Source organism: Notolabrus celidotus, chromosome 14, assembly GCF_009762535.1.
Source record: "Notolabrus celidotus isolate fNotCel1 chromosome 14, fNotCel1.pri, whole genome shotgun sequence".
In the NCBI taxonomy this organism is placed as follows: Eukaryota; Metazoa; Chordata; class Actinopteri; order Labriformes; family Labridae; genus Notolabrus; species Notolabrus celidotus.
Window position 1 is genome coordinate 32405368 of NC_048285.1, and position 26393 is coordinate 32431760.

The 26393-nt window shown below is 43.3% G+C and overlaps 2 protein-coding genes, 1 long non-coding RNA gene and 3 other non-coding genes across 10 annotated transcripts in view; 3 read left to right on the forward strand and 3 right to left on the reverse strand.

Moving 5' to 3' along the window:
• Positions 1-32: 32 nt before the first annotated feature.
• LOC117824861 lies at positions 33-1202 on the reverse strand. The gene is made up of 3 exons (XR_004633735.1): positions 922-1202; positions 404-464; positions 33-291 (listed from the first exon to the last, which is right to left on the reverse strand). It is a non-coding gene; the product is annotated as an uncharacterized LOC117824861 (long non-coding RNA).
• On the forward strand, positions 271-18846 carry zgc:85932 (uncharacterized protein LOC405875 homolog). Of its 2 annotated transcripts, none has more exons than XM_034700348.1 (19): positions 271-452; positions 1285-1403; positions 1490-1623; positions 2556-2727; positions 2952-3023; positions 3250-3341; positions 4857-4931; positions 5413-5573; positions 6248-6399; positions 7128-7336; positions 7632-7677; positions 9215-9289; positions 9597-9657; positions 12789-12853; positions 14602-14670; positions 15482-15560; positions 15877-15993; positions 18120-18178; positions 18301-18846. In XM_034700348.1, the coding sequence occupies exons 1-19, from the start codon at positions 341-343 to the stop codon at positions 18325-18327; spliced, it is 1896 nt and encodes a 631-aa protein (XP_034556239.1). In that variant the 5' UTR covers positions 271-340; the 3' UTR covers positions 18328-18846. The 2 variants fall into 2 exon arrangements, with proteins under 2 accessions (XP_034556239.1, XP_034556240.1); XM_034700349.1 differs by lacking the exon at positions 271-452 and adding an exon at positions 453-552.
• trnak-uuu lies at positions 13097-13169 on the forward strand. The gene has a single exon. It is a non-coding gene; the product is annotated as a tRNA-Lys (tRNA).
• trnak-uuu lies at positions 13510-13582 on the reverse strand. Its single transcript has one exon. It is a non-coding gene; the product is annotated as a tRNA-Lys (tRNA).
• On the reverse strand, positions 15212-15284 carry trnak-uuu. The gene has a single exon. It is a non-coding gene; the product is annotated as a tRNA-Lys (tRNA).
• Positions 18847-22955: 4109 nt separating the features above from the next.
• Positions 22956-26393, forward strand: part of actn4 (actinin, alpha 4) — a 73929-nt gene continuing 70491 nt past the window's right edge. Inside the window, exon 1 of one of the 4 annotated variants that reach the window (XM_034701010.1) lies at positions 22956-23422. In XM_034701010.1, the coding sequence (XP_034556901.1) occupies positions 23297-23422 (126 nt within the window). In that variant the 5' untranslated portion in view covers positions 22956-23296. The remainder of the gene's footprint in view (positions 23423-26393) is intronic. The other 3 variants (XM_034701008.1, XM_034701007.1, XM_034701009.1) reach the window with 3 other exon arrangements.

Here is a 26393-nt window from a genome sequence, read left to right on the forward strand (position 1 = left end):
TCTGCCACGCTACTGTGATAGTTGCTCTTTAATGAGCCGCTGTCCCTCCCTTTAACATCGTCCAGACATGCTGAATCCTGTCTTATTTATTTAACATCGTCTGTGTCCCTCTCTGATTTGTCTCTCTTCTTCTTCTTCTTGTTTTTCATGAAACTTCTCAGGAGCTCTGTCCGTCGCCTCAGTTCATTGTAAATGGAGCGTCACGCCTGGACGTCCGCCAGGGAAAGCTCAGTGAGTGCCTGACTGCGGTCGTAGTGTTCCATAACGTGATGTTCCTGAACACAAAGGGAGCTGGAAGACATTCAGACTTTGAAACACTTAAATTAAGATAATTGCAGTGATGCTATCTCGTCAGATTGATGCTTTAAAGGTGTTTAGCCCAAGTGAACGCAAAGTGACTCACCTGGTTAATCTTCTGCACAGAGAAACATTTCCTTCACTGTCTTTGTCGGGTCAGTTTATCTCTGCAGGATTAAGATAAAACCATGTTACACATTTACACCTTTAAATCCTCACGTTCTTCATTCTAACGCTGTGACAGAGTTTATTAGGGTGAGTGTCTCTCAGGACTTTGAGCTTTTAAAGCGTGACAACACGACTCCAAACAGGCTGAACCATCCGTGACAGACCTGCTGACGAGGGATGACGACTGCTACTGACTTCTGTTTAATCTGATAAGACGTTAATAACAGACTGTCAGAGGTGAGGAGTCTGCAGCAGGAAGCAGCACACCCAGCTGACCCAACCATACATGCATTTTTAGATCCACATAGATGATCAAGCTGCAGTTCTTTGCAAAATCTCCACACCAGTAGTTCACACTCGGCAGTTTATATCAGGCGCCTGATGTTTTGTAAACTGCAGCCCTCACAGGTGAGTCCTGATGAGTCTCCCTCAGACCAGATGGATCCTGCTTCTTACCTGAACGGTCCCATGTCCTCACAGAGAGCAAACATCCTCTGTTTGAGTTTCCAGACGGCGAATAAGAACAAACACTGACGTTCATGCTTCTGTAGTTTGCAGCCATGAAGGATTATTTCACTGGACCCTTCATGTGATGTATCTACCTGGTATTTATCAGAGTGTGCTTTTCACCTGAAGACAAACACCTGTTAAATGATGAGGTCATTAGAAATGTTTTTGCATGAATCAAGTGAGCAGTGCACAAAGAAGTGACAGCATGCAGAAGCCTTTAAAATAAATCCATGCTTATTCACAGATTATGACTCTGCAAAGAATCACATACCGTAAAGGATCTTTGTAATAACCTGACCCTCTCCTTAGATGACTGCTGGTTGCTCTCTGCCATCGCGTCTCTCTCTGTGCATCGCTCCCTCCTCAAGAAGGTGATGCCTCTGGAGCAGAACTTCGATGAAGGATACAACGGCTGCTTCATCTTCAGGGTAAACTGTGGAAGGCTTCCTAACATGACTTTGTTTCCAATCCAAGTTAAGATCCCCCCTCTAACGTTGTGTTCCTCTCGGTGTAGTTCTGGCAGTACGGTCAGTGGGAGGAGGTGAGGATCGATGACTTGTTGCCCACTCAGGACAACAACCTGATCTACCTCAACTCCCCGGACAGGCACGAGTTCTGGAGCTCCCTGCTGGAGAAAGCCTACGCCAAGTGAGTCCATGTTAGCCACAGTGTTTCTGTGTGAATAACAGCAGTCAGTCGTTCTAATGCAACTGCAAAATCAGCTGAACCTTCACCCTCACAGGTGAGGATTAGACAGTTTATGAATCATGATCATGAGATGGTTGAGCTTTTTGGATGAATCAGTGTAATTGTTCTGGGCTCATGACTCTTTTGTAGCAACACTCTTTGGATAGATTTAGATCATGTTTTGATCAGGATGATGTTCATCTTGCTCATCATGCTGACTGTTCTAAAATGTTTTCCTCTATGGTGAGTTGAGGTTTTTATTTTTGCCTCCTGCAGATGATTCACCTGTAAAAGTCTGCATTTAGCTACCTCTCTAATTACTATATTTGTATCCTCCAGTTTAAGGTAGCACTGAAAATATATCACCCACACATACAAACATGGAAACTTTGCACACTGAAATCTTGTTAAAGATGTTTTGCATATAAAACAGCAGGAATTAAAGAACCATGCAAATATGCTGCGTTTGCAGAAATGCAGTCATGTTCCCCGTCAGGCTGAACTGAAATGTTAACGTGTCTCTGTCGTTTGCCTCTGTGTTTGAAAATGCCTTTAGACATAGATTTTCATCATTTGTGCAGATACTTGTTTCTCTGACTCAAGACTGTCCAGATTAACTCATCCACCTGGAGTTGCTCTGTCTCACAGTTCAAAGTAATCCTTATTTTTAGAATGAGTCTAAAACTTGAGAATAATTTCACAACATAAACTTCAAGCAGGTCTCCTCTCTAACTCATCCTTCCACTACTGCAAACCTTTCGTTCTGTCCTTAAAGAAGAGTCAGAAATGTAACCTGAGAGAATTTAAGTGTACTATGAGTTCACCTGGAAGTGCTGGAACAGATGAACTCAGGTGTCTTCATGAGATTTGATCTCTTCATGTTTTTGTCTCAGGCTGAAAGGAGGCTACAGAGCTCTGGATATGGGCTTCCCTCATGAAGCCATGGTGGATATGACCGGCGGCGTGACTGAAGTCGTGACCATCGCTTCACTTCCTGTGGACCTGCCGGCCTTCCTCAGACACCTGCTGGCCAAAGGTGCGCTCATCAACTGTGCCAACTGCCAGGTACGCTGCTGAGCGGGTTACAGGTCACGTGACGGCGGGGGGGAGAAACTGTCACACACTGTATGATCAGTTTTGAACTCCTGGCCCTCTGTCTCTGGCCCTGTTGGGTTTACAGGAACAAGTATGTTCTCATGGGAGGTGTGTTTGTAGGGGATGAGTCAGGTGTGTAGTTGAAGCTTTCCTTCTGTCCTGACTCTGGGTGGATGTTTGTTTTTTTCCTCCAGGGTGCTCTGGAGAAAAGGAGTGAGCTTGGGATTATGTTCAGACATGCCTACTCCCTGACTGCTGTGGAGAAGGTAACTGTCCTCAAACAACACACATGTTCACTTTGAGAGTGTTCATAAAGAAGCTGTATGCATGTTTGAGTTCAGGATCAGGACAACTCTTCCTTCTGATTCTACAAACACTCAAGTGTAAAAGATTTATTCAAATGCAGCAGGAACAGAAATAAATCATGTCCTCGTCTTCCTGTCGCTCTCACTTTTTCATTTCTCCTTTGTTTGGCTCCTCCTCCTCCGTCAGGTGGAGTCGACACATGGCACCCAGTATTTGGTGAGGATCCTGAACCCCTGGGGCAACACGGAGTGGGAGGGGCCGTGGAGCGACCTGAAAGGGTTTGTACACTTCTACATGAAGAGAAACTGAAGTCTGTGAAAGATTTAAAGACATCTTCTCCTGAGACGAACTCAAGTTGTGTAATTGTCTCTCACCTCCTCTCTGAGCCTGTTGTTGTCTCTGTTTCACACATTTACAGTTACATTTAGAATTCAAATATCTCTGATCATGAGGAGAGTGGAGTTTGAAATCAACACATCTGGTAACAACCACAAATAAATGATGATGAATGTCATCTCCCTTATTTCCTAGTGTTTAATCAGGAAGACAAATATTAACCGATTGAAATCAAATCTTCTTCTTTAGAGAGTTCTTACATTTAAAAACAGTTAATCAAATCTCCTCTGTCTCTCTGTCTCTCTGTGTCTCTGTCTCTCTGTGTCTGTCTCTGTGTTTGTCTCTGTCTCTGTCTCTCTGTGTCTCTGTCTCTGTGTCTGTGTCTCTGTGTCTCTGTCTCTGCGTCTGTGTCTCTGTGTCTCTGTCTGTGTCTCTGTGTCTCTGTGTCTGTCTCTGCGTCTGTGTCTCTGTCTCTGTCTCTGCGTCTGTGTCTCTGTGTCTGTCTCTACGTCTGTGTCTCTGTGTCTGTCTCTGCGTCTGTGTCTCTGTCTCTGCGTCTGTGTCTCTGTCTCTGTCTGTGTCTGTGTCTCTGCGTCTGTGTCTCTGTCTGTGTCTCTGTCTGTGTCTCTGTATCTGTCTCTGTCTGTTTCTGTGTCTGTGTCTCTGTGTCTCTGTCTGTTTCTGTGTCTGTGTCTCTGTGTCTGTGTCTCTGTGTCTGTGTCTGTGTCTCTGTGTCTGTCTCTGCGTCTGCGTCTCTGTCTGTGTCTGTCTCTGTGTTTGTGTCTGTCTCTGTGTCTGTGTCTCTGTCTGTGTCTCTGTCTGTTTCTGTGTCTCTGTCTGTGTCTGTGTCTGTGTCTGTCTGTGTCTCTGTGTCTGTGTCTCTGTCTCTGTCTCTGTCTGTGTCCCTGTCTCTGTCTCTGTGTTTCTGTGTCTCTGTCTCTGTCTCTGTCTCTGTGTCTGTGTCTCTGTCTCTGTCTCTGTCCCTGTCTCTGTCCCTGTCTATGTCTCTGTCTCTGTCTCTGTCCCTGTCCCTGTCTCTGTCTCTGTCTCTGTCTCTGTCTCTGTCTCTGTGTCTCTGTCTCTGTGTCTCTGTCTCTGTGTCTCTGTGTCTCTGTCTCTGTCTCTCTGTCTCTGTCTCTGTCTCTCTGTCTCTGTCTCTCTGTCTCTGTGTCTCTGTCTCTGTCTCTCTGTCTCTGTCTCTGTGTCTCTGTCTCTGTCTCTCCGTCTCTCTGTCTCTGTCTCTTTGTCTCTCTGTCTCTGTCTCTTTGTCTCTCTGTCTCTGTCTCTGTCTCTGTCTCTGTCTCTGTCTCTGTCTCTGTCTCTTTGTCTCTCTGTCTCTGTCTCTGTGTCTCTGTGTCTCTGTGTCTCTGTCTCTGTCTCTGTCTCTGTCTCTTTGTCTCTGTCTCTGTGTCTCTGTCTCTCTGTGTCTCTCTGTCTCTGTCTCTGTCTGGTCTCAGTCCTGAGTGGAACACGGTGACCATGGAGGAGCAGAAAAGACTGGAACGAGTTGGTCGGGAGGACGGGGAGTTCTGGTGAGTTTTGTGAAGTTACACACGGTGAACTCCCGCTCCTCTCTCTGTGTCGTGTATCTCTGTTGATCCTTCATGTCCTCCTTCTGCAAACAAAATACAAAACACCATGACGCCCTGTGAGCCTCGACCACAAACAGACCCGGAGGCTAACAAGTCCACACATGCATTTGTTGTCTCACATACCCACACTCTTTATTCTTACTTCTCAAAGAGAGAAAAGGAGACAGAGTGTTTCTGTAACAGAAGACAAAGCAACGTAAACACAGCTGCTGAACATGCTCACTACTGTCTCTGCTGACACACAGCCACTGATCCTGAACCGACCCAGGAGGGATCATGTGGACATAGTTTGAAGTCTTTATAACTCATTTATTTTAAAAATCTTAAAAAGAAACATGTTTTAAATCTCAGTCTGAATCTGATCTATGTAAAATGTCCCGTATTTAGTCTCCTTAATGAACTCAGTCTCTGTCTCCGTCAGGATGTCGGTGTCAGATTTCCGACAGCACTTCGAGACCATGGAGGTTTGTCACCTCTCCGACACTCTCAGCACACCGGGCTCCGAAGTGCGTCCCTGGTCCTGCATAATGCATCATGGGAACTGGGTGCCGCACGTCACAGCGGGAGGCTCTCCAATGGGGGGTAAGACACATGATAACACAGGTCTGGAGAATCCCACAGTGCAGGTGATTCTGATGATGTGACCGTTCTCAAACAGACCATGCCCCTCGTTATTGTCAGTGTCTTCATCCTGCATGTTTGTACAGTACAGAGTAAGTTAAAGTTTCTACAGTCAGAGATAATCCTCCTCATTTCAGTTTGAGCTGTTTGTTTAAAGTCAGTGATCAGCTCTGCATCAGGATCAACTCTTACATTAAGTTCAGATTAGATTATTTACAGTCTTTAATAACAGAACAGAAGTGCAGATTCAGACAACACACACTGTAAGTGTGTGTGTCTGTGTGTGTGTGTCCGTCTGTCGGTGAAGGTGTGGTTCAGTTTGGCTTGAGTTTTTGGCAAATGTTCTCAGACATGTTCTGTATTTGGTTTTGTTAATGTGGATTAAAACAGTGAGTCACAACACACTACAGAAACCACTGAGCTGACAGCTGTTTGAAGAATCACTTTGCAAAGTAACATTTGGTAGTTTCACAAGTTTGACCGAACGAAACATAAAATAAGATCAGAGCAGAGATCTAGGGATTCTAAAGGTGATGCTTTGGTTCCAGTCTCTTTGTCTGAAGTCAACGTTCATCTTCATGTATTAAAAGCTGTTGTGTGTGTGTGTGTGTGTGTGTGTGTGTGTGTGTTTCCAGGCAGGTTCTGGCAGAACCCTCAGTTCTACTTCGTGCTGTCGGAGGTGGACAGTGACGGCTCCAGGAAGACCTGCTCCTTCGTTCTGGCTCTGATGCAGAAACATCAGAGACGCAAGGGCATCAACCTTTCTATAGCCCTGCATATATACCCGGTACACACACACACACACACACACACACACTTCTGCAGGTTGTGACAGATATGGTGAATTTTTCAGCTCAATATTTTGCATAAAAACACATCAGTATGGAGCGCTCAATGTTTAGATTGTACGCCCCGTGTAGCGGTGGGACGGCCCTTGGAGCGTTGGCCCTTGGCTTGATCTCCGCCTCAGGACTCAGGCTTCATGCTGAATGTCATCCTGTGCTCTCTCTCTCCTGGTTTCTGACTCTATGTACTGTCCTCTTAATGAATCATAAAGGCAGAGAAATAAATCTTTATAAAACACTTCATTATATTCAGCACATCTTGAAATATCAAGCAGGAAGTTTTCAAACATCTTAGTTCTCTTAAAGCGTCTGTGAGGAGTCATGAAACAGACTCAGACCTCTTTATGATCTTAAAAAGCAAACTAGAACATGAACTTAAAGATATTCTGTCTCTGTTTAGATCTTTTTTTAAAGCCTAAACTTACAAAAAAACTACTGAACTCGTGTTTTCATTTCAATAACAGTTTAAATTATGCAACATTTGATAGAAATTAAAGATCAGAGAAACTGATGAAGACTCAAAGGTGCAAAATGTTTCTTCCTGATTAATCTTGACCCCTCAGATTTACCGTGTGACCTTCTGCTGTCTGATAGAGATTGTAAGCTAAGAAGAACCTGAGATGTTTGTATTAGTAGTAGTGAATAAACGTCTCTACCTGTCTCTCTCCAGGCTCCCAACGGGAACAAACACTTGACTCCTGAAGATTTAAGTGTGCTTGCCCCGGTCGACTACAGCCCTCGTTACTCCACACGTCGGGAGGTCGTTCTCCGCAGCTCTCTCCCTCCTGGTCATTATATCATCATCCCTTCAACCTCCGATCCCGACCAGCAGGGAGCGTTCCTCCTGCGGGTGCTGACCGAGAAGGGAAACGATGCCACGTGAGTCCTGATGTGCAGAGTTTAGGTGTTTTGAGGTCTTTTGAGGAGATGAGGTCTTCTCTGTTTTATAGAGTCTCTTAATCCATTTTCAGAGGCATGTCAGGTGCAGCTGCAGAGAAAACTGTCACTGAACAGGAAACATGAACACAAATATCAACCTGTATAACTTCTGACCTCGTCCCAAACCAACCTTTCATCTCCAGCTTGATTTAGAGCCGTGCTTTTACACCTCAAACTTTAGGATTAGTGATCACACACGTGATGATTCTGACATGTTCTCATGCTTTTATTTCAGTCCAGCTCACAAACCGGCACCACCAGACAACTCTTCAGTGTCTGAGGTAAGAGACAAGCTTCATCAGAGACTGAATGAAAAATAAACCGTGCATTATTTTGATTTAAAATGAGTCGTCACCTCTTGAGGAAACCCTGAACCATCCAGTAATTGCCAGAAAATTCAAATTCTTCAAAAATTGAGTGTTTATTGGACTTTCTGACAAAAAAAAGGAATATAAATGGAAATTTTCATATGAGTTTTAATTTGTATGATATGTGATACATCAGGTATTTTGGTGTACATTTTTTTGCACAAAGTTTCTTATTTTTTAAACAAACTAAAATATATAAAACACTTTTTTTTGCCTATTAAATTTTGAGTTTCCTTAAAGTAAAAAAATAAAAAGTAAGTAAAAAGTAATTTCAAACATATACATTTTTCTTTTCCATATTGAACGACAACATCATACCTTTTTTTTAATCTACTCCACGGCAAAAAAAAGCTGATTTATTGTGTATTTATTCTCTGAATTGTTAAATTTTTTTGTGGAAATCAATGAGCAAAAGAAAATGATTTACTAGGGAGCCATGGCAACATAGAACAAGTCATCAATCATCATGATACAGCAGGTTGCATATATAAGAATACAATATATGTTATAAATATCTCAATTTCTACTCTAAATATACCAAATTATGTCATTTATAAACATGTTCTTAAATAATAAAAGACTGTATGTTGTTTTATGGAATTTATAATGTATGAAATTTAATAAGAAGATGATTGACAGATCTCCAAATAAATGACCTTATAAACCTGCTGTATCTATTTTGATACACACATTTTCAACACGGTTTGACTGTAAATTAAGTTATGAAATATTAATTTGTTTTACATTGCATCAATCCAGTGACTATTCCTCTTGATGAAAAGTTTTTTTCATCCAAACTTTTTCAAACTTGGTAAAAAAATCCCTGAAAAACCTGGAGTGGGTCTCTGATCCACAGCTGCCATTTTGGATGTCTCCGGTGACGTCCTTCTGTTGCATGAATTACTCACACCTGGTGGATTATCCGTGCACTGCATGTCTCTGATTGTAAACATCAGGTTTTGTTTTTTTATATATATCTCACTGATGATGTAGAGGTCTCAAAAACTGATGTATCACATATGACACACTTGGCGTTGAAGGGATAAATCTGAGACTTCAGACGGGAGATCTTTTCTTGCACTAACCACGCTGCTGTTACGTAACCTTCATGTCAGATTGCATAACACATACACGAGTCTACCGGCTTCTGGGACGAGCTCCAGCATGCATTGGGTTCAGATAATTGGGGGATAAATGTTGTTTGAGAACTGTCGAGTGAAATCACAAAAGAAGCCCGACGATGTCACTTCAGTTCAGCTCCACTTAGAGGACAGAACCTCAAAGTGCAGCTTGAAGTTTAAACAACACAATCCTTCAGATAACAACAGGAGTTAATATTTATACTTAGAGGGTTACTGCAGTTAAAGTTCTGATCTTAATATCTGACATAAAAGTTGTATGGAAGCATTTTTGTGACAGTGGAATTTGATCTCTTTGTTTTTTCCTGCAGCTTGCATATCCTCATCAGGCCGCTCTGCCCTCGCCCAAATCCATCAAACAGATGTTCAAGAAGCACTGCAACAAGGTGAGCTTCCCCTGCTCACAGCTCCTTTGCATTCAAACAGAAGCTGGGTGAACTTACGTCTGCAGATAGTTTGAAATGTGAACTCCTGTAAGGATGTCTGCTGCAGCACACACACACCTTTACTCCCACACACACGTGTGTTCTCAGAGTTTGTTGGCACTCGTTAGACTCCACTCCTCTGACGCTTTGTGCAGATTCACTCAAACACTAAAGATGATGTGAAGTTACGCTCTGTTTGAATGCATGTAGTGTAATGTCTGTGTGTGTTACCATATCTCACCGACTGTGTCCCGCTCTGTGTCATCAGAAGGGCTTCTGTAAACCTCTGCACCTCCACGGTCTGCTGACTGAAGCCATACAGACAGGAGGTCAGTGATGTTCCTGTGTTCTTAAAATGATGAACGCACCTATTCTGTCTTGTTCTGATTAAATAGGATAATTTCCAAATGTTTAATACGTGTGTGATTAGTGGAGTGGATCATGACTCACTCATGAAGGAGTGTGTCTGTGTTCCCAGGGTTCTCCTGCTCTATATGTCTCATGTTCAAACTGTTAGTGCATGTCTCCCTGGGTCAGTATTTGAAACCTTCCACCCTCAGCTTTGAGTCTTTTTTTACTCTCACTTTAAACTGTGATATCTCTAAAGACGTAATCTAACAGGTCAAACTGCATTTCAAACATCCATCTCCCACTGTTCTTCTTGAGCTGCTCCTTCCTGATAACATGATTTTAGTGTCATGTTAGAGATGCATCTTGAATCAAATTACACTGCAGTCATCTTAAGCTGCTTAAACCAGTTTGGTTTGTATAGAACTCAGAAGCTTTGTAGAAAAATGTTAGGGTTGAAATGAAGAATTAAAGCCGCAAGCGGCGATGAACGGGCCCTCGCACACCCGCGGCTGTCGCCTACGCGAGCCACCGCCACGTGTAAACCGCCACCTGATATTTGCCACTGCGTGATGCAAAAGCAAGATCTGAGAGTATTTGCAGCCTCAGGTGGTGCAAATGTTCCAAGTTTTTGGCAGATTGCCAAGAAAACCTCCAAACTTGACAGTGTGCCACGCCCACAATTTTAGTCTGAACAGAATTCCTTTAATCATTTTTACATTTTCTCATTGAAATCTCTATGTGCGTTGATGCACTGCCTGAAAGTCAGCGTTGCCTGGTCTGGCCACTTCCTGATGATTTTTGGAGATTTGGGCATTTGAAAGTCTTAAAAAAACATTTTTTTTGGTTTATGTTGAGACTTTTGCTTTAATTTGACTCATCACAACAGATTTTTGCTGCTGGATTTCCTTCCTTGCATATTTAAATGAGTTCTGCAGGGCTGGTTTCTCCTTTTGCATCTTGATGCCCAGCCTCAACACATGCCACGCCCACAATTTTTGTCTGACCAGAATTCCTTTAACACTAATTTAATCGTCAATATGTCTGCTATAGAATGTGCCTTGTTTGGACTGAATCAGAGAAAAACTCTAGGAGGAGCTCTCAAAAGTATGCACCCTTATTTGGGCGTCATTCTTCACATTCAAAGCTGTGTGTGTGTTTGATGCCTCAACACATGCCACGCCCACAATTTTTGTCTGACCAGAATTCCTTTGACAATAATTTAGTCGTCAATATGTCTGCTATAGAATGCGCCTTGTTTGGACTGAATCGGAGAAAAACTCTAGCAGGAGCTCTCAAAAGTATGCACCCTTATTTTGGCCCCGTTTTTCACATTCAAAGCTGTATGTGCGTTTGATGCCCCGCCTCAACGCATGCCACGCCCACATTTTTTGTCTGATCAAAATTTGTTCTGATAATTTTTTCTCGTCAAGGTGTCTACAGTACTATAAGTTGTTCTTGGTTTGGACTGAATCGGAGAAAAGCTCTCGGAGTTAATAGCATTAGTATGCACCCTTATTTTGACGCCATTTTTCATGTTCAAAGCTAGGTGGCGCTCTTCCTGTTGAGTTTGGGATATGGGTGCAAGACGCTTTTTTGTGCGTCCTGATGCCATGAATATGTGTAAAATTTTTCAAGCATGTAGCTCAAAATAACCCCTATGGGGAGGGGTTTTTGAAAACTGTAGGGGGCGCTAGCGAGCACATTATTTCGACTTTTTTTGCGAAACCCATAAAGTGTCGCAATTTTTCCCAGGACTGATGAGTGTGTCGGATGAGGTGAGATTACGTGCATTTTAAAGTCACAAAAATCCATTTTCCGACGTTTTTTTTTTATGCCCCGCCCCAAACTCTGCCACGCCCACAACTTTCGTCTGAACGGAATGCCTTTACTTAGGTGGCGCTCTTCCTGTTGAGTTTTGAATATGGGTGCCACTGACTTTTTTGTGCGTCCTGATGCCATAAATATGTGTAAGATTTTTCATGCATGTAGCTCAAAAAACTCGATGCATAGGGTGTTATTTTTACCTCTAGGGGGCGCTACTGAGAATTTTTTTGCGAGACCTATAAATGAGTAAAATTTCCACCAGACCCGATGAGTGTGCAAAAATATCCGCGCTTTCATTAACGTTCAGGGGTCCAAAACTGCAATCTCCTATAATATGAAACCCTTAGGGTTACAATAGGGCCTTCGCCACCAGCGGTGCTAGGGCCCTGATAATAATTGCACATTAATAAATAGACGGGGGAAATATTGCACTAAATCCTTTTTGGTGAGATCTGGAAGGAGATCTGCTCCTATGTCTTTATAAAAAGCTCATTCTAAGTTAGAAATAAAAGCATATATATATTCAGGTGATTTCACACTCATTTAAACAAACTTATGAATATTATATTCCAGAGGTCTGCTCTGTTAAATGAACACTGTACCTTTAAATGATTGTTATCCTCACAGGAGGTCACTTTATTAAAAAGTCATGCATTAATTCATCGACCTCATCAGGGTCTCAATCTGAATGAAATCAAACCTGTTTGTTGACACCTCAGTGTGACATCCTGAGGTGTAAAGGTGTTCAGTGTGAGATGGTGTCAGAGATGATTCAGTGTTTCAGAGAAACAGGAAGGAACAGATACCATGACAGGAAGTAGAATACATTTCATGAAGCCTTCCTGTAGACAAAAGATGTTAAAATACTCAGGAATCCACACAGAGCTCTTCTGAGTGAGGGTGTTAAATGATAGTACAGTAAGTAAGGAAGGAAAGTTCATTATTATACCACCTTATAAGAGCAGACGTCACAAAGAGCTGGACGATAAGAGAAGACAATACGTATGAGCGGATGTAGACGGATGAAGGCACATCAGATAGTCTTCTCTTGCTTTTTAAAAATGTCCACAGTGTCCACAGTTTTCAGCTCCAGTGGGAGGCAATCCCAAAGTCTTGGAGCAACAGACCCTGATCATTATTAACACGACAGACTCAACATTCATGAGACTGGCTGCCTCTCATCAGAGCATAAGAAAAGAGCAGTAACAGCGTCTTCTTACAGCTGAGGTTATTGTTTGTTTTTGTTTACTGTCCACTGATGATCTCACATGTTTGTTTTCTTCAGCGCTGGCCGGCAGTGAGAAGTTCTTGGCTCTGGAGCACTGCAAGAGCTTGGTGGTCCTCATGGATGTATCCTTGCAAAGTGATCAAACACACACACACATAGTCCTTTGTTTAACTTTCACATCCTGTTAAAGCAGACGGATGGCTGAACTAAAGAGAGAGATAGGCGAAGAGCTCGTACAAGAAAGACTAGAATAGAAATGTGTTGTCTTATTGATCACGTTAGAGCTGCAGCTTTGTGCGAAGCTGTGACAATAGGTTAGGAAGTATTGATCTTTCAGGTGTGATACAGTTTGTCCTCCTGTCAGAGCCTGGATAGCTCAGTCGGTAGAGCATCAGACTTTTAATCTGAGGGTCCAGGGTTCAAGTCCCTGTTCAGGCGAGAACAGTTTTAAAAAGCTGAAAGGAGAAAAGAAGTCTGCAGCTGATGCTTCTGTGATTTTCCACATATAGTGCTGCGTCATCTGCCCCTTATGTTGATAGTTCTTATGAAGCTTCTTCTTCATCAACATGCTCAATGATCATCCCTCTTCAGTTTGACTTCAGCATGTCATGCATCTTATTGTTAAAGAGCAGGATCATCATCACTAAGAGGAACTCAGCTGAGGCTTCTGTAGTTATTGTTCATGACTGAACTTTAATGCACAGTCAGAAGACGACGACTGTGATTGAACTTTAAGCTGCAGGATGATTACTTTCCTAAGGAAGCTTAAAACTGTCATCGCCTGAACAGGGACTTGAACCCTGGACCCTCAGATTAAAAGTCTGATGCTCTACCGACTGAGCTATCCAGGCTCTGACAGGAGAACAGTCAGTATCTTATATGAAGATGTCAAGACTTTCTAACCCTATGAAAGCAGCCTCACATAAAGCTGCAGCTCTGAGCTATCCAGACTCTGTCCTGCAGAGAGAAATGATTGATCCTGTTTCTTACATTCACATTTCAATCAGTCCCAAATAAGAACCATGCAGGAACAACTTAACCAGCCCTGATTATATATGTCACATGAAGACTTGATTTAAGTTCTGGTTCATGTGACATTTCAGATCTTTAACTGTGTTTAATGCAGGATGGGAAACCTGAGGGTCACTTACAGGCTCTCCTGTAGGAGTCTGTGAATCAGAAGTTTTACATTTTCCTCTCTGATAAAAATGCTGATACTCCTGTCGCCTCAGGGGTGTGTATTAAATCATCTAACCCTTTAAAACATCCATCCATCCATCTTCTTCCGCTTATCCGGGTCCGGGTCGCGGGGGCAGCAGTCTCAGCAGGGAAGCCCAGACACTCCTCTCCCCGGCCACTTCCACCAGCTCTTCTGGGAGGATACCGAGGCGCTCCCAGGCCAGCTGAGAGACATAGTCTCGCCAGCGTGTCCTGGGCCTTCCCCGTGGCCTCCTCCCAGTCGGACATGCCCGAAACACCTCCCCAGGGAGATGCCTGGGAGGCATCCTAACCAGATGCCCGAACCACCTCATCTGGCTCCTCTCGATCCGGAGGAGCAGCGGCTCTACTTTGAGCCTCTCCCGGATGTCTGAGCTCCTGACCATTAATAACAGAATTATCCATCCATGTTAGGAGATGGAGTTCAACAGCAGCTCAAACTGCATCCTCTGAAACAATCATTCTATTGAATCTTCATCACTCTGAAGCTGCTTTAACAGAAATTAAATCCAGTATAACCATCGTAGATTCAGATTGGAATGTTTTCTATGTTGAACGATGCATTTCTTCAAGCAGTTTATCCTCTCTGAATGTGTCTCTTCAGGCTTGTTTGGATCTGCTCTCTTAGTTTCTTTAACTCCAGTGTTTTCAGAGTCAGGGCATCGCTCAGCTGAGCTGGCTGGAGTTCCAGAGTCTGTGGGACAAAATCAGGAGGTGGACGGTAAGCTCAGAGGCTAATGAGAACATTTACATCAACAAGACGCACGCATCGATCTTTAACAGGGATTCTACTGACAGCTGCTTGAAAATAATCTGCCTTTGAATAGACATAAAGACACTGCATGGGTTTATATTTGCAAAAACATCTCATCAAGTACATCATGAGTTAAAAATATAAGAAATAACATTTTAGAGGCTGAGATCATGATGCTGAAGAATTCACCTCGTCAGGCTGCATAAAATGATCCAATGTTTGCTCTGATGAAGATCATCATAAATCACTGAAGGGGAGTAGGGTTGGAAAATATTTGCATTGAAGATGACCTTTAAGTTCTGTCTTGTAGGTTTTGGTCTTTTACTTCATCATAAGATTTACGCCACGTGTTCGTCAGAAGGTTGAATTCTATTCAAACATAAACTACCACACAAGTACAACATGATACTCTGCATTCCTCTTCCTTTGATGCATTCATGTTTCGTGTCTTAACTTTCATGTGGACATATTTATGGTGTTTTTAGTCTTGGAAGTTTAAAACTGTCATCGCCTGAACAGGGACTTGAACCCTGGACCCTCAGATTAAAAGTCTGATGCTCTACCGACTGAGCTATCCAGGCTCTGACAAAGCAGGAATAAGATCAATATTTCATGACTCACAGTCACATTTCAAACTCTCTAAAATCAGAAGCAACTCATCTTAACCAAGCCCTTTTATTTACACCACATACCACACACCACACATGAGGCGACACTTTGATGGAGTAAACATGGTTTATTTTAAAACATTCAGTCTGTTGTGTCCGTCTCTCTTCAGGATATCTTCATGGTGTTTGATAAGAACAAGACTCAGCACCTGGAGTATCCAGAGGTCACCCCGGCTCTGAAGGCAGCAGGTAGGACTGAGAACACACACAGAGTCACACACATGAAGAGATAAAACAAGTGTACAGTGTCTGTGCTGAGTCAGGGAGGTAACGTGTCAGACCTTTAGATTTACAGGATCCAGGTTCCTCAGCTGTTAGAGGAATGAGTCTGACCAGCAGGGGGAGCCATAACACAGTCTTATGTTCCCTCTCTGTGTTCTCATACTGTCATGAACTTGTATTTACTCTGATTAACTCCACTGACAGTAAACTGACTGTGTAAAAATGACCTGATTACACCACACTGTCTGACTCTGAGTTATTCCTGGGTCTGTCTCGGCTGCAGGCATCATGGTGGATGATCTGGTGATGCAGCTGGTTGGACTGAGATACACAGAGCCGGATATGACCATCAGCTACCCCGGCTTCCTCTACCTGCTGATGAAACTGGAGAGCATGATCCGTAAGGAGGGGGGGGGGGTGGAGACGTGGAGGGTTGGTGTGGGAAAAAGACAAAAGGCATATTGTGACCGGATTTAAAAAATGATGGAGGAGCTGTACGCCACAAATTAGAGACAATAACGTGTTTAAATCAATTCAATCCCACTTATCCTGCTGGTAATTATCACAACAAGGCCGCCTTGCACGCCATGTTCCAGTGGGGAGTTTCTATTTACAGCACTAATTTCATGCAAATACATCAAACGTCTGCAGGGGGAAAGAGGGGACAGGATGAGTGAGGATGTGGGTAAGCCGTGGGAAAAAGATCTGAGCAGATATGAGAGGAAGAATATGGAGAGGCGGCAGAGACGCTTTCATGGTGTGTTGAAAGGAACATTCAGAAAGTTGTCTTTGCATGAAGACGGGTTTGTAACTTTATAGTTTTAATGAACTCTGAAAAGTATTACTTTCATCAGGATATGTCTCCAAACTGGATCCCAGTGCAATGATTCTGCTGAGTCTAGATCAACTTTGCAAAACTACCGGCTCTGTAACAGCTGACTGATGGTTATTACAGGACTCTAGCTGCTTTGTCAAAAACAGGAATAACAAAAGATTATTTATGACATTGTTTACACAAGACAATAAAACATTAACTCACTTAAAAGTTAGTCATAGCAGAAAAACAGCACCAGTGCCATCCTCTGATAAAAGAGCTTTTAACCACCACATGAATTTAAAACTTCCTACAAAGCTACAAGCAGCAGAAATAACACCCTGACTGCATATCTGCTTTGTATTTATTCTAGCTAGAGTACACAGCTGAGGGAATGCAGGGGAGGGAGGCCAAAGCTGCTGTCCTTGTACATGTTGCAGGATCCTGGTACATGTAGGAGGACTCAGCTTTCTGCAAAGGTCAGCAAGAGCAGACGATCTGCAATGACCCAAAGGATCTGCATTGGGAGGAACATGCTAACGGTGCAAATTCAAAACCACATGCAAAAGTCTAAAACAAACGCAAACGTGGAAAAATGTGCAGCAAGTGAAAAAACGTACAGCAAGAACTGTAAACATGATGCAAATTCAGAAAACAGGCAAAACCAGAAAATGACTGCAGAAGATGAACGCTGCAAACACACAACATACAGAAGTGCAGACCTTTTAATGCCTTACGAGCTGACGCGTGCATTGAGATCCTGGGGCAGAGGTTTATTGTGCATTCTAATTACAAAAATGAAAAGAAAAGGGGACAGGGTGTTCACAGTGAGGGGTCAGACTCTCTGGAACCATCTGCCCGAGGAGATCTGGTCTGCTGAGTCAGTGAACTCTTTTAAATCTCTTCTTAAAACATACTTTTATCACAGAGCCTTCAATGATTTGATTTGATTTCAACCATCTGAAGAAATATATTTTCAAATCCTTGTATTCCTTTAGAGTTCTTTTAGGGGAATTTTATGTCTTTTAAAATATGTTTTACTTCTTTATCTTGACTTATGTGTTTTTATGAACTGCCTGGCTGCCCATGTAAAGCACTTTGTAACTTTGTAACTTGGTTTTTAAAAAGTGCTCTACAAATAAGATTATTATAAGTGCTCCAGGCCTGCATGGGGGCTAAGGGGGCTAAGGGAGACAGCTACTGTATGTTATTCATGAAGGGACAGAGAAGAAGATCAGAACAGTGAACACTACTGGTGCAGAGTGTGTCAGAGGACCGTGCTTAATGTCTACTGTGCAGAAACAAGACTCTAGAAACATGTGAAGGACTAGACAACTTGAAATGAGAGGTAGTTTCTCCTGATGGAGATCATTCGAGCTGCTGCAGGTAGTTTGCCCTTTTAGGCCACCGTAGACTGAGGAATTTACTCCCTTAATCATCTACAGTTACAGTTATCATTAAGATCCTGATGCATCAAGAGCACCTTCATAAGAGTGACTCAGCATTTCTTCATATTGGCTTATATAGTATAACTTGACTATATCATCATCTAAAACCTTTATTTTCCTCACCATCATGAGTCATTCCAGTCCTTTAAACAGAGACAACCCTGACACAGTGAACCAGGGTCTACAGGTGGGGCTGAATAAAAACAGCTACTTTCATCACCGTTACAATAGTTCTTATATTTTCATTGTTTTTGTGCTTTTCAGAGAAATTTCAAGCGTACGACATGGTGGGGATGGGAACAGTGACGGTCAGCTACAGACAGGTGAGAACATCAGTTTATATGTGTTATATGCAGCTTCTTCAGTAAATCAAACATTGAGGTATTCATGTGAAGTCAAGTAATCTGATCAGGAGACTCAACTCCTCTTCTCTGATTGGTTCCAGTGGCTCCACATGACCATGTACAACTGACCCGACCCACACCTTCAGACGGGTTCATCAGGATTCTGCTTTGTGTCATCCTTTCTTATTTTCTATTCATGCATGATTTTATATTGTAGTGTATTTTTTAGTTGTGTGAGTGGAGCAGAAGTTGTACAGTTTTATTCCAGTGATAGAAAAATGATGCACTTAGAGTTTTGTTGCATGATGACACATACCGTAGACTGCCTCTCTTAGTTATGACACTAACAGAGACATTAAAGGGGAATCATTTGTACAATTAGAGCTTCAGATGTTTTTTTTTGCAACAGTGAGTCTTTCTGTTGACTAATCATTTCATTCATGTTCTCCATCGAGCATTTCTCTGCCCTTGTTTTGTTTAATTTTCTGAGTAACTCTGGATTTACAGATGATAATTTCCTCCTGCTGGATAGATGCTCAGCACATGTTTGTAAAAATGTATATAAAGTGGATTTAGCACTCGTTTCTTCTGTGTGCCTCTCGTTCAGTCTGAATAAAGAAGCTGGAGAACAAAACATAGAGTTGAAATCGTCTCTTGTGATTCCTTTAGACTCTACAAACAACATTTTAATGTTGTGATGTTTGATATTTCCCTGAAATGACAGACAAATGCTGTTTTCTTCACAGTCTTATATAATGTAAATGTCCAAACACACTTCTGTTTCTTTCTTTTTCTCCCTTTAACTTTGTATTCGTTTTTGACTGATTTTGCAGGTACACATTGTCCAATATTCTGTCAGTACAATTCATACAGTCACAGTTGTGATGATGACAATGCATAAGAGAACAAAATGACACCATAAGTGATCAGATTTTATACCAACAAAATCTGCCCTGAGTCATCGTTCAAAAGCATGAGCTCAGGAGAGCAAGTGTTTGTCAAACCAAGCTTTTTAGTTAGAAGTTCTGTCATTTGTATCCAAAACAATGTTTGATTATTTCCCTGAAATCACAAACTAATGCTGTTTTCCTCACAATCTTTTATCATGTAAATGTCCAAACACAGTTCTGTTTCTGTTTGTGCATTTCTAAGGTAACTGTTTCTGCAGCTTCCTCAGAATCAATGAATGCACTGAGTTTAGTTTGTGGTCCTCATAGCTGCAACTTAACCGTGTTTATTTCACAAGAGATGTTACCGTAACTTAATACTGAGAGTTTCACTGGAAAACTCTCTGAGGTAGAGAGGGATTAAAGTAAACAAAAGGATGAGGAAGAACAAATAAAAGCAGAACTTTCTCCCTTGGAAAATGTGTTTCTGTTATTTATAAGAATTAGATTTCATTCTGACATTAGCAGAAGCTGTCTGCAGGGTTATATTGTTTATACCACAAGCACAAACTGTCAGAATGTGTTGCTCCCACACACACACACACACACACACACACACACACACACACTGATTGAGTTTTTGTGTCACCACATCATCGCCCCCTGTGGAAACACACAGCTTCATGTGGGTCTCTCTTTGTTCAGCTCCTCTTTTTAAAAACAACACAAAAACAGTCCATTCAGAAATGTCTCGCTCCTGTTAATGAGCTCAGACTGTAGTTATGACTCATAGCCTCTCTGGCCAATCACAGAGCTGGTAGTGGCAGACCTCCACCATGAGACGTCACATGACAGCATGAGGAGCCGAGACATGCTCCTGCTCCGAGCTGCAGTGATGCTAATGCACCACGACAGCCTGAGCATGACCTACTTCTGGAGGTGGATCCTGCAGGAAGGATCGTCACCCTGAAAACCAGTCTGACCCCCCCCTCCCTGACACACCCACCCCCCCACACACACACACACTCTCACAGATGTAATGGATGATCCTGCAGCTCAGGCTCTTCTGTTTTTATGAGAGCCAGTCCTCTGGGTCAGTGCTCCTCTAATGATTTGATCATCACTCCTGCTCGGCCTCAGGCTGGACGTTTATCAGCTGCAGCTTCACCCTGCTGCAGGTTCTTTTATTCCCTTCATCATCAGAAGAGACAGTGGACATTATTTAAGAATAACACAATAAATGTGTCAAAGAGATATTTGTGTTCTCCATCTGATGGATCACTTTGTGCACTTAAGCTCTTTTTTTTTTGTTTGTTTGTTCTACTTCAGTGTGTCCATTTATGTGCATGTGTCCTGCAGAAAAACCAACAAATGTAATTACTTCCAGCTTATTGTAACGCCTCTTCTTCCTCCTCTTCTTCTGCAACTAAATCCTGCCTCCTTCTGGTCACAATCTCCAGTGTCATGATTCAGTGAAGTCAATTCAAATGCATTTATAAAACAGCAGGAATGACTAAAATGCAATGCAAAACAATCCTTAAAAATAAAGTAATAGAATAAATGAAGAAACAGAGAATCAGGCTGCTGGTTTGAGACAAAGGGACTCGAACACTAACATATAACAGCGTGTTTTGAGTCCAGACTTTAAAGAGTGAACAGAGGGTGCAGACCTGACTGAAGGTGGAGACTGTTTAAAATTAGATCTCATGTCAGAGGGTGTCAGAGGCCTGGAGGTGAGAGGATGTGGTGAGCTGTAGGTTGATGGTAAAGCCTCCTGAGGCACATTGTGGTTCATGATTTTGGGCTCAACAAACACGAAACACTTGACCTGAATTACTGACCTTTTAAAACATGAATCTCCTTTTGATGAAAGTAGAACTAACTAAGCAGACATGCATATTTTCATTACTTCATTTCCTTGTGATAAAAGTTAATATAAGTTGTTTCCTGGAGGTCTATTCTTATTTATCTGGAGGTCACAGTGCTGCCTTTGCCATGATACTGAGGTCAAATCATCACTTTTCATGAGATTTCATTTGCCTTACCTCTGGATAATAACTGCATCTACACTAGATGCTAATTCATCATGCACCCTTTCTGCAGAAGTTAAATTATTTTAAATAAAGTTCATTATTTTGTCTTCTTAAAGCTAAATCCTAAAGGACAGCTCACTAGAGTCAGTCTGTAATGTTTGTTTTATCTGAGCAGTGGTTCACATCTGTAACATGTCATTATTTCAGCAGCTCACGTTCAAATGCTACATGAATATTCATGCTCTGTCTCGGCCTATAGTAGCTACTGGAGACCGGTTTGTCAATTTCAGCAGCAACACGCGGATCCACTGCACACAGGAGGAGAGGCTGCCTTCAAAATAAAAGCTCCTGGTTTCTAAAATTAACTTTAAATATGATCAGAAATGAAAAGTGCCCTAATGTAAGTGTGACAGAGTGACAAAAGGACTACTTTCCATTAATTGCTATTATTGATTGTATTGATCGGTGCAGCAATAGGCTTAGGCTAATTCATTTATTTATGTATTAAAATTACTTCTATACCTTTCTTTGTACAGATAGTATTTTTATTTCTAATATCTAAGGTAAGTTTTTAGGTTTCTATAGCTAAGTACCAGTGTTCCATTCACCACGTCAAATCCCTTTTGTGTGCAAGCTCAGTTGGCAATAAAGCTTTCTTGAATCTTGACTCTTGAATAAAGACTTTGTGAGTGTTTGCTGAAGTCAGTGTGGGTAGTGGGTCAGAGTGGGTGATGGGTCAGTGTTGGTGGTGGGTCAGTGTGGCTGGTGGGTCAGTGTTGATGGTGGGTCAGTGTGGGAGGTGGGTCAGAGTGGGTGATGGGTCAGCGTTGGTGGTGGGTGGGTCAGTGTGGGTGGTGGGTGGGTCAGTGTGGGTGATGGGTCAGTGTTGGTGGTGGGTCAGTGTTGGTGGTGGGTCAGTGTGGGTGGTGGGTCAGTGTTGGTGGTGGGTCAGTGTGGGTGATGGGTCAGTGTGGATGGTGGGTCAGTGTTGGTGGTGGGTCAGAGTGGGTGGTGGTTCAGTGTTGGTGGTGGGTCAGAGTGGGTGGTGGTTCAGTGTTGGTGGTGGGTCAGAGTGGGTGGTGGGTCAGAGTGGGTGGTGGGTCAGTGTGGATGGTGGGTCAGTGTGGGTGGTGGGTCAGAGTGGGTGGTGGGTCAGTGTTGGTGGTGGGTCAGAGTGGGTGGTGGGTCAGTATTGGTGGTGGGTCAGTGTGGGTGATGGGTCAGTGTGGATGGTGGGTCAGTGTTGGTGGTGGGTCAGAGTGGGTGGTGGTTCAGTGTTGGTGGTGGGTCAGAGTGGGTGGTGGTTCAGTGTTGGTGGTGGGTCAGAGTGGGTGGTGGGTCAGAGTGGGTGGTGGGTCAGTGTGGATGGTGGGTCAGTGTGGGTGGTGGGTCAGAGTGGGTGGTGGGTCAGTGTTGGTGGTGGGTCAGAGTGGGTGGTGGGTCAGTATTGGTGGTGGGTCAGAGTGGGTGGTGGGTCAGTGTTGGTGGTGGGTCAGTGTTGGTGGTGGGTCAGAGTGGGTAGTGGGTCAGTGTTGGTGGTTGGTCAGAGTGGGTGGTGGGTCAGTGTTGGTAGTGGGTCATTGTGGATGGTGGGTCAGTGTGGGTGGTGGGTCAGTGTGGATGGTGGGTCAGTATGGGTAGTGGGTCAGTGTTGGTAGTGGGTCAGTGTTGGTAGTGGGTCAGTGTTGGTGGTTGGTCAGAGTGGGTGGTGGGTCAGTGTTGGTAGTGGGTCATTGTGGATGGTGGGTCAGTGTGGGTGGTGGGTCAGTGTGGATGGTGGGTCAGTGTGTGTGTTGGCTCATGCAGCCTTTACTTTGAAAGCAGGCTCCGGAAGTGTGTGTGCCCTGCTCTGCAGCTTGTCTGTGTTCAGAGTGAGCCTGTAGGAGCGGCCGGTTCCTCCCAGCAGCCTCAGTTCAGAGGAAAGCTTTTCTTCTCTCAGCAGCAGTGGGGACTTTGTGCCTGCACACTCCGGATACTCATCACATTAAAGCCTCACTCAGAGCTGAAGAGCCAGACCAGGAGGACTCTCCCCGGGCTCGTGGATCCCTCCCCTCACCTCTCTCTCTTTTGGGCCTTCGTTCCCTTTTTTTTTTTTTTTTCTCATCTGTATTTTTTCCTCCTGAAAGCATCCACTCCTGACTCTCTCCCTGTGGCGCACTCGGGTTTCTGAAGCTGACATGGTAGATTATCACGCAGCTAATAACCAATCCTCGACCGGAGGAGTGCAGACCTACATGGAGCAAGAGAACGACTGGGACCGGGACCTCCTACTGGACCCGGCCTGGGAGAAGCAGCAGAGGAAGGTAAGAGAACCAGAGAAGTGGGCCCAGCTGGGCGGAGTGGAGCCGGGCTGAGAGGAGGAGGAGGCGGGTAGAAAGAAAATGGCAGGGAGGGATGGGGAGTGGAGGTCAGACACCGAGTGTGGGCCTGTAAACCCCACAGCTGCTCCCTGTGCCCCACTTTACACCATGTCCTCCCCTCAGCTCCTCCTGAGGCTCCTCTCAATGTCAAGCTGTCCCCCCTTTCTCTCTCTCTCTTTAAACCCTCCACATTTCTTCTCCTCCTTCCTTTCTTCTGAATGAAATGTTCCATGTGAGCTCCTCTCTCTCTCTCTCTCTCTCTCTCTCTCTCTCTCTCTCTCTCTCTCTCTCTCTCTCTCTCTCCTCTCTCTCTCCTCTCACTCCTCCATGCCTCTCCCGGCTCTCTCCCCTCCCTGGGCGGAAACAGGGCGCCACATTGTTGCAGAAATGTGAGCGGTGATTGTTGCAGACATCTGAGGCTGGAAACAGGCCGTCAGAGGGGGTTTGTTTGAAGGGTGTAGTGCGGAATCAAAGCGTCCTGCCCCACTTGTCTGCCTGGTTCCCTGGTTCCCTGGTTGCCTGGCTGGCTGGTTTGAGGCCGATTAGAATGAGAGAGCCGAGTTTCTGCTGCTGCTGAAGAGCTGACCGATACTGTCGAGCTCAAGGCCGATATCCAGATAACTCAACCACAGACTGCTGTGATTCATCATTATCACATCCACACTCTGGGATTCTATCATTTCAAACTTGAGGGGATACAGTTTTTATTTAGATCAGGGGTTCCCAAACTTTTCAGCTCCAACAGACTTTAAAGTTGATCTCCAGTCCCTCTTTTTCAGAGTTTAAGACCTTGATCTCAAACTGTCTCTGTTTGAATTCATCTATTGTTTAGTGAATGATTGTGTGTGTGTGTGTGTGTGTTAGTTGTTTCTAATGTGTCTGTGAACTCCACCACATTGGAAATGAGGGAAACCTCCAATGTCTTTTGGGGAATAAATCAAGGTTTTGAATTGAATATGTTTTAAATCAGGCGGCAGCTTTTAGTAGCTATGCTTGATTTCATTGGCTGCTGGTTTTGTCGTCCTCCCAGTCACACTTGTCCTTTTCTTTAGTGCGTTACAGACTGTCATTGTGTCCACCTCTGAATCCCTGGTATAGAATATTTAGGTAGTTTAGCTCAGGGGTCCCCAAACGTTTCAGCCCCCATAATATAGATCCCAAAGCCTCCTGACCCCCCACTGTCCCTCAAAGTGATTTAATGTGTCTTCATTTAGCTGGTCTGCAGAAAATGACCCTACCTATATGAGCATGTGTCTGTGTTTCCTGTGCTGTTATGAATGAACCTGCTGCTACTGATGCTTTTATAATTAACTGTTCACTAACCCTAAACTTAGGAGTCATCTGGAAACAAAGAAAGGCAGAAAACTCATTACATGTTCTATTTTCAAGCTTTTTTTGTTGCATTTTTTTGTATTTCTTTGTTCACCACAAGTTAACACATTAGATATCAGTAATACAAAACCAACAAAGAAAAGAAAAATGAATACAAATAAATACAAAAATAATAATAATTATCAGAACAAACAAAAAGGTACATAAACAACAATAATAATAATAACAATACTTATTTTTAGATAACTTAAAAACTAAGCTTTCTGGAAGACATCTCACGACCTTCCATTTGTGTCTCGCAACCCCCAAGGGGGTCCCGACCCACACTTTGGGAACCCTTGGTGTAGAGCAGGGGTTCTCAAACTGTTTTGGCTTGTGCACCCCCTTTTAAAACCAGTTTCAGCCAAGTACCCCCTTGTATGGCCGGGGGTACTTGTTAAGGAAATAATATGTGAAAATAAATGAATGCATGTAGATTTACAGTGTCATAATAACATTGAAATGAGGGAGGCCGTCTGGTTCAAGCGGTTTTGCAAATATTTAATACTTTATGAATGAATATTCTCAATTTGGAAATAGTGCCCTATTTGATGTTGCATTGAAATACAATTTAAAGGCTGTTGATGAAGTTATTTTAACCGTTTTTAAAAAAAAAAAAAGGTTGTTGTGATGCAACTTTTTTTTCTTTAACATTCATCACGTACCCCTTGGAGCACTCCCACATACCCCTAGAGCACGCGTATCCCCATTTGAGAACCCCTGGTGCAGAGCACAGTGGAGAGATTTCAGTCATGCATGTCCTGCTGGTGAAACTCCTAACATGGTTTGAACCATATTTGAGTAAAACCTCCACACCACCAGAGGAGTCACAGATGTTAAGTGCACTAACAGATTAAACCATGCTGGATCTCCTCCTGTGAATGAGTAAATCAGGATGTGACACACTCTGCTCGTCTGACGGGTCAGGTGAACAGAAAAGTCATTATTTGAATTAGTCGTTACAACACCTGAGTGTGTTCAACTTAAACACGACAGCTGTCATTGTAATGTCGAACACACCTGTTGTACAAGCAGAATATTGTTGTATCTGCTGCTGCTCGTATTCTTCTTCCCACAGCTCTCTGACAAACAAGTTTCTGCAGCCACACTTTCACATTTCACTGCACAGAGCTGAACGCCCACTCGCTGTGCTGCAGATTTCAGCTCCAGGGATACTCTGCATAAATATTTAGACTCCCAAAAAACACCGAAGCACTCTGCAACATATGCCACACCAATCATTACCACCGTTATCAAACTCACCTAACCAATCATTAACGTTGAGCTTTGTGCCTTTTGCTATTTGCCAAAAGCAGCAGCAGCCACACTAACCTGCTCTCTGCTGCCTACTCTGTTCCTTCCAACTCCTCCTCCTCATCCTCTCACTCTTCCTGCTGCTCCTCATGTTACGTTTATAGACACTGCCGCGCTACGATTGATTCCTCTGATCCTTGAGAGACTTTGGAAACCTGTGCATGATAAAGAAACATCCACTTGTGTTCAGCAGACTGAGGTGACCTTGTTCTACAGCCTGGTTCCCTTT

Bases quoted from the DNA above. Each gene is read 5' to 3' on its own strand.
- zgc:85932 (XM_034700348.1), top strand. From the start codon at position 341: ATGCTATCTCGTCAGATTGATGCTTTAAAGGTGTTTAGCCCAAGTGAA. The intron at 5,574-6,247 runs GTAAGACACATG...GTGTGTTTCCAG, and splicing joins GGGAGGCTCTCCAATGGGGG to GCAGGTTCTGGCAGAACCCT. The intron at 7,337-7,631 runs GTGAGTCCTGAT...CTTTTATTTCAG, and splicing joins GAGAAGGGAAACGATGCCAC to TCCAGCTCACAAACCGGCAC.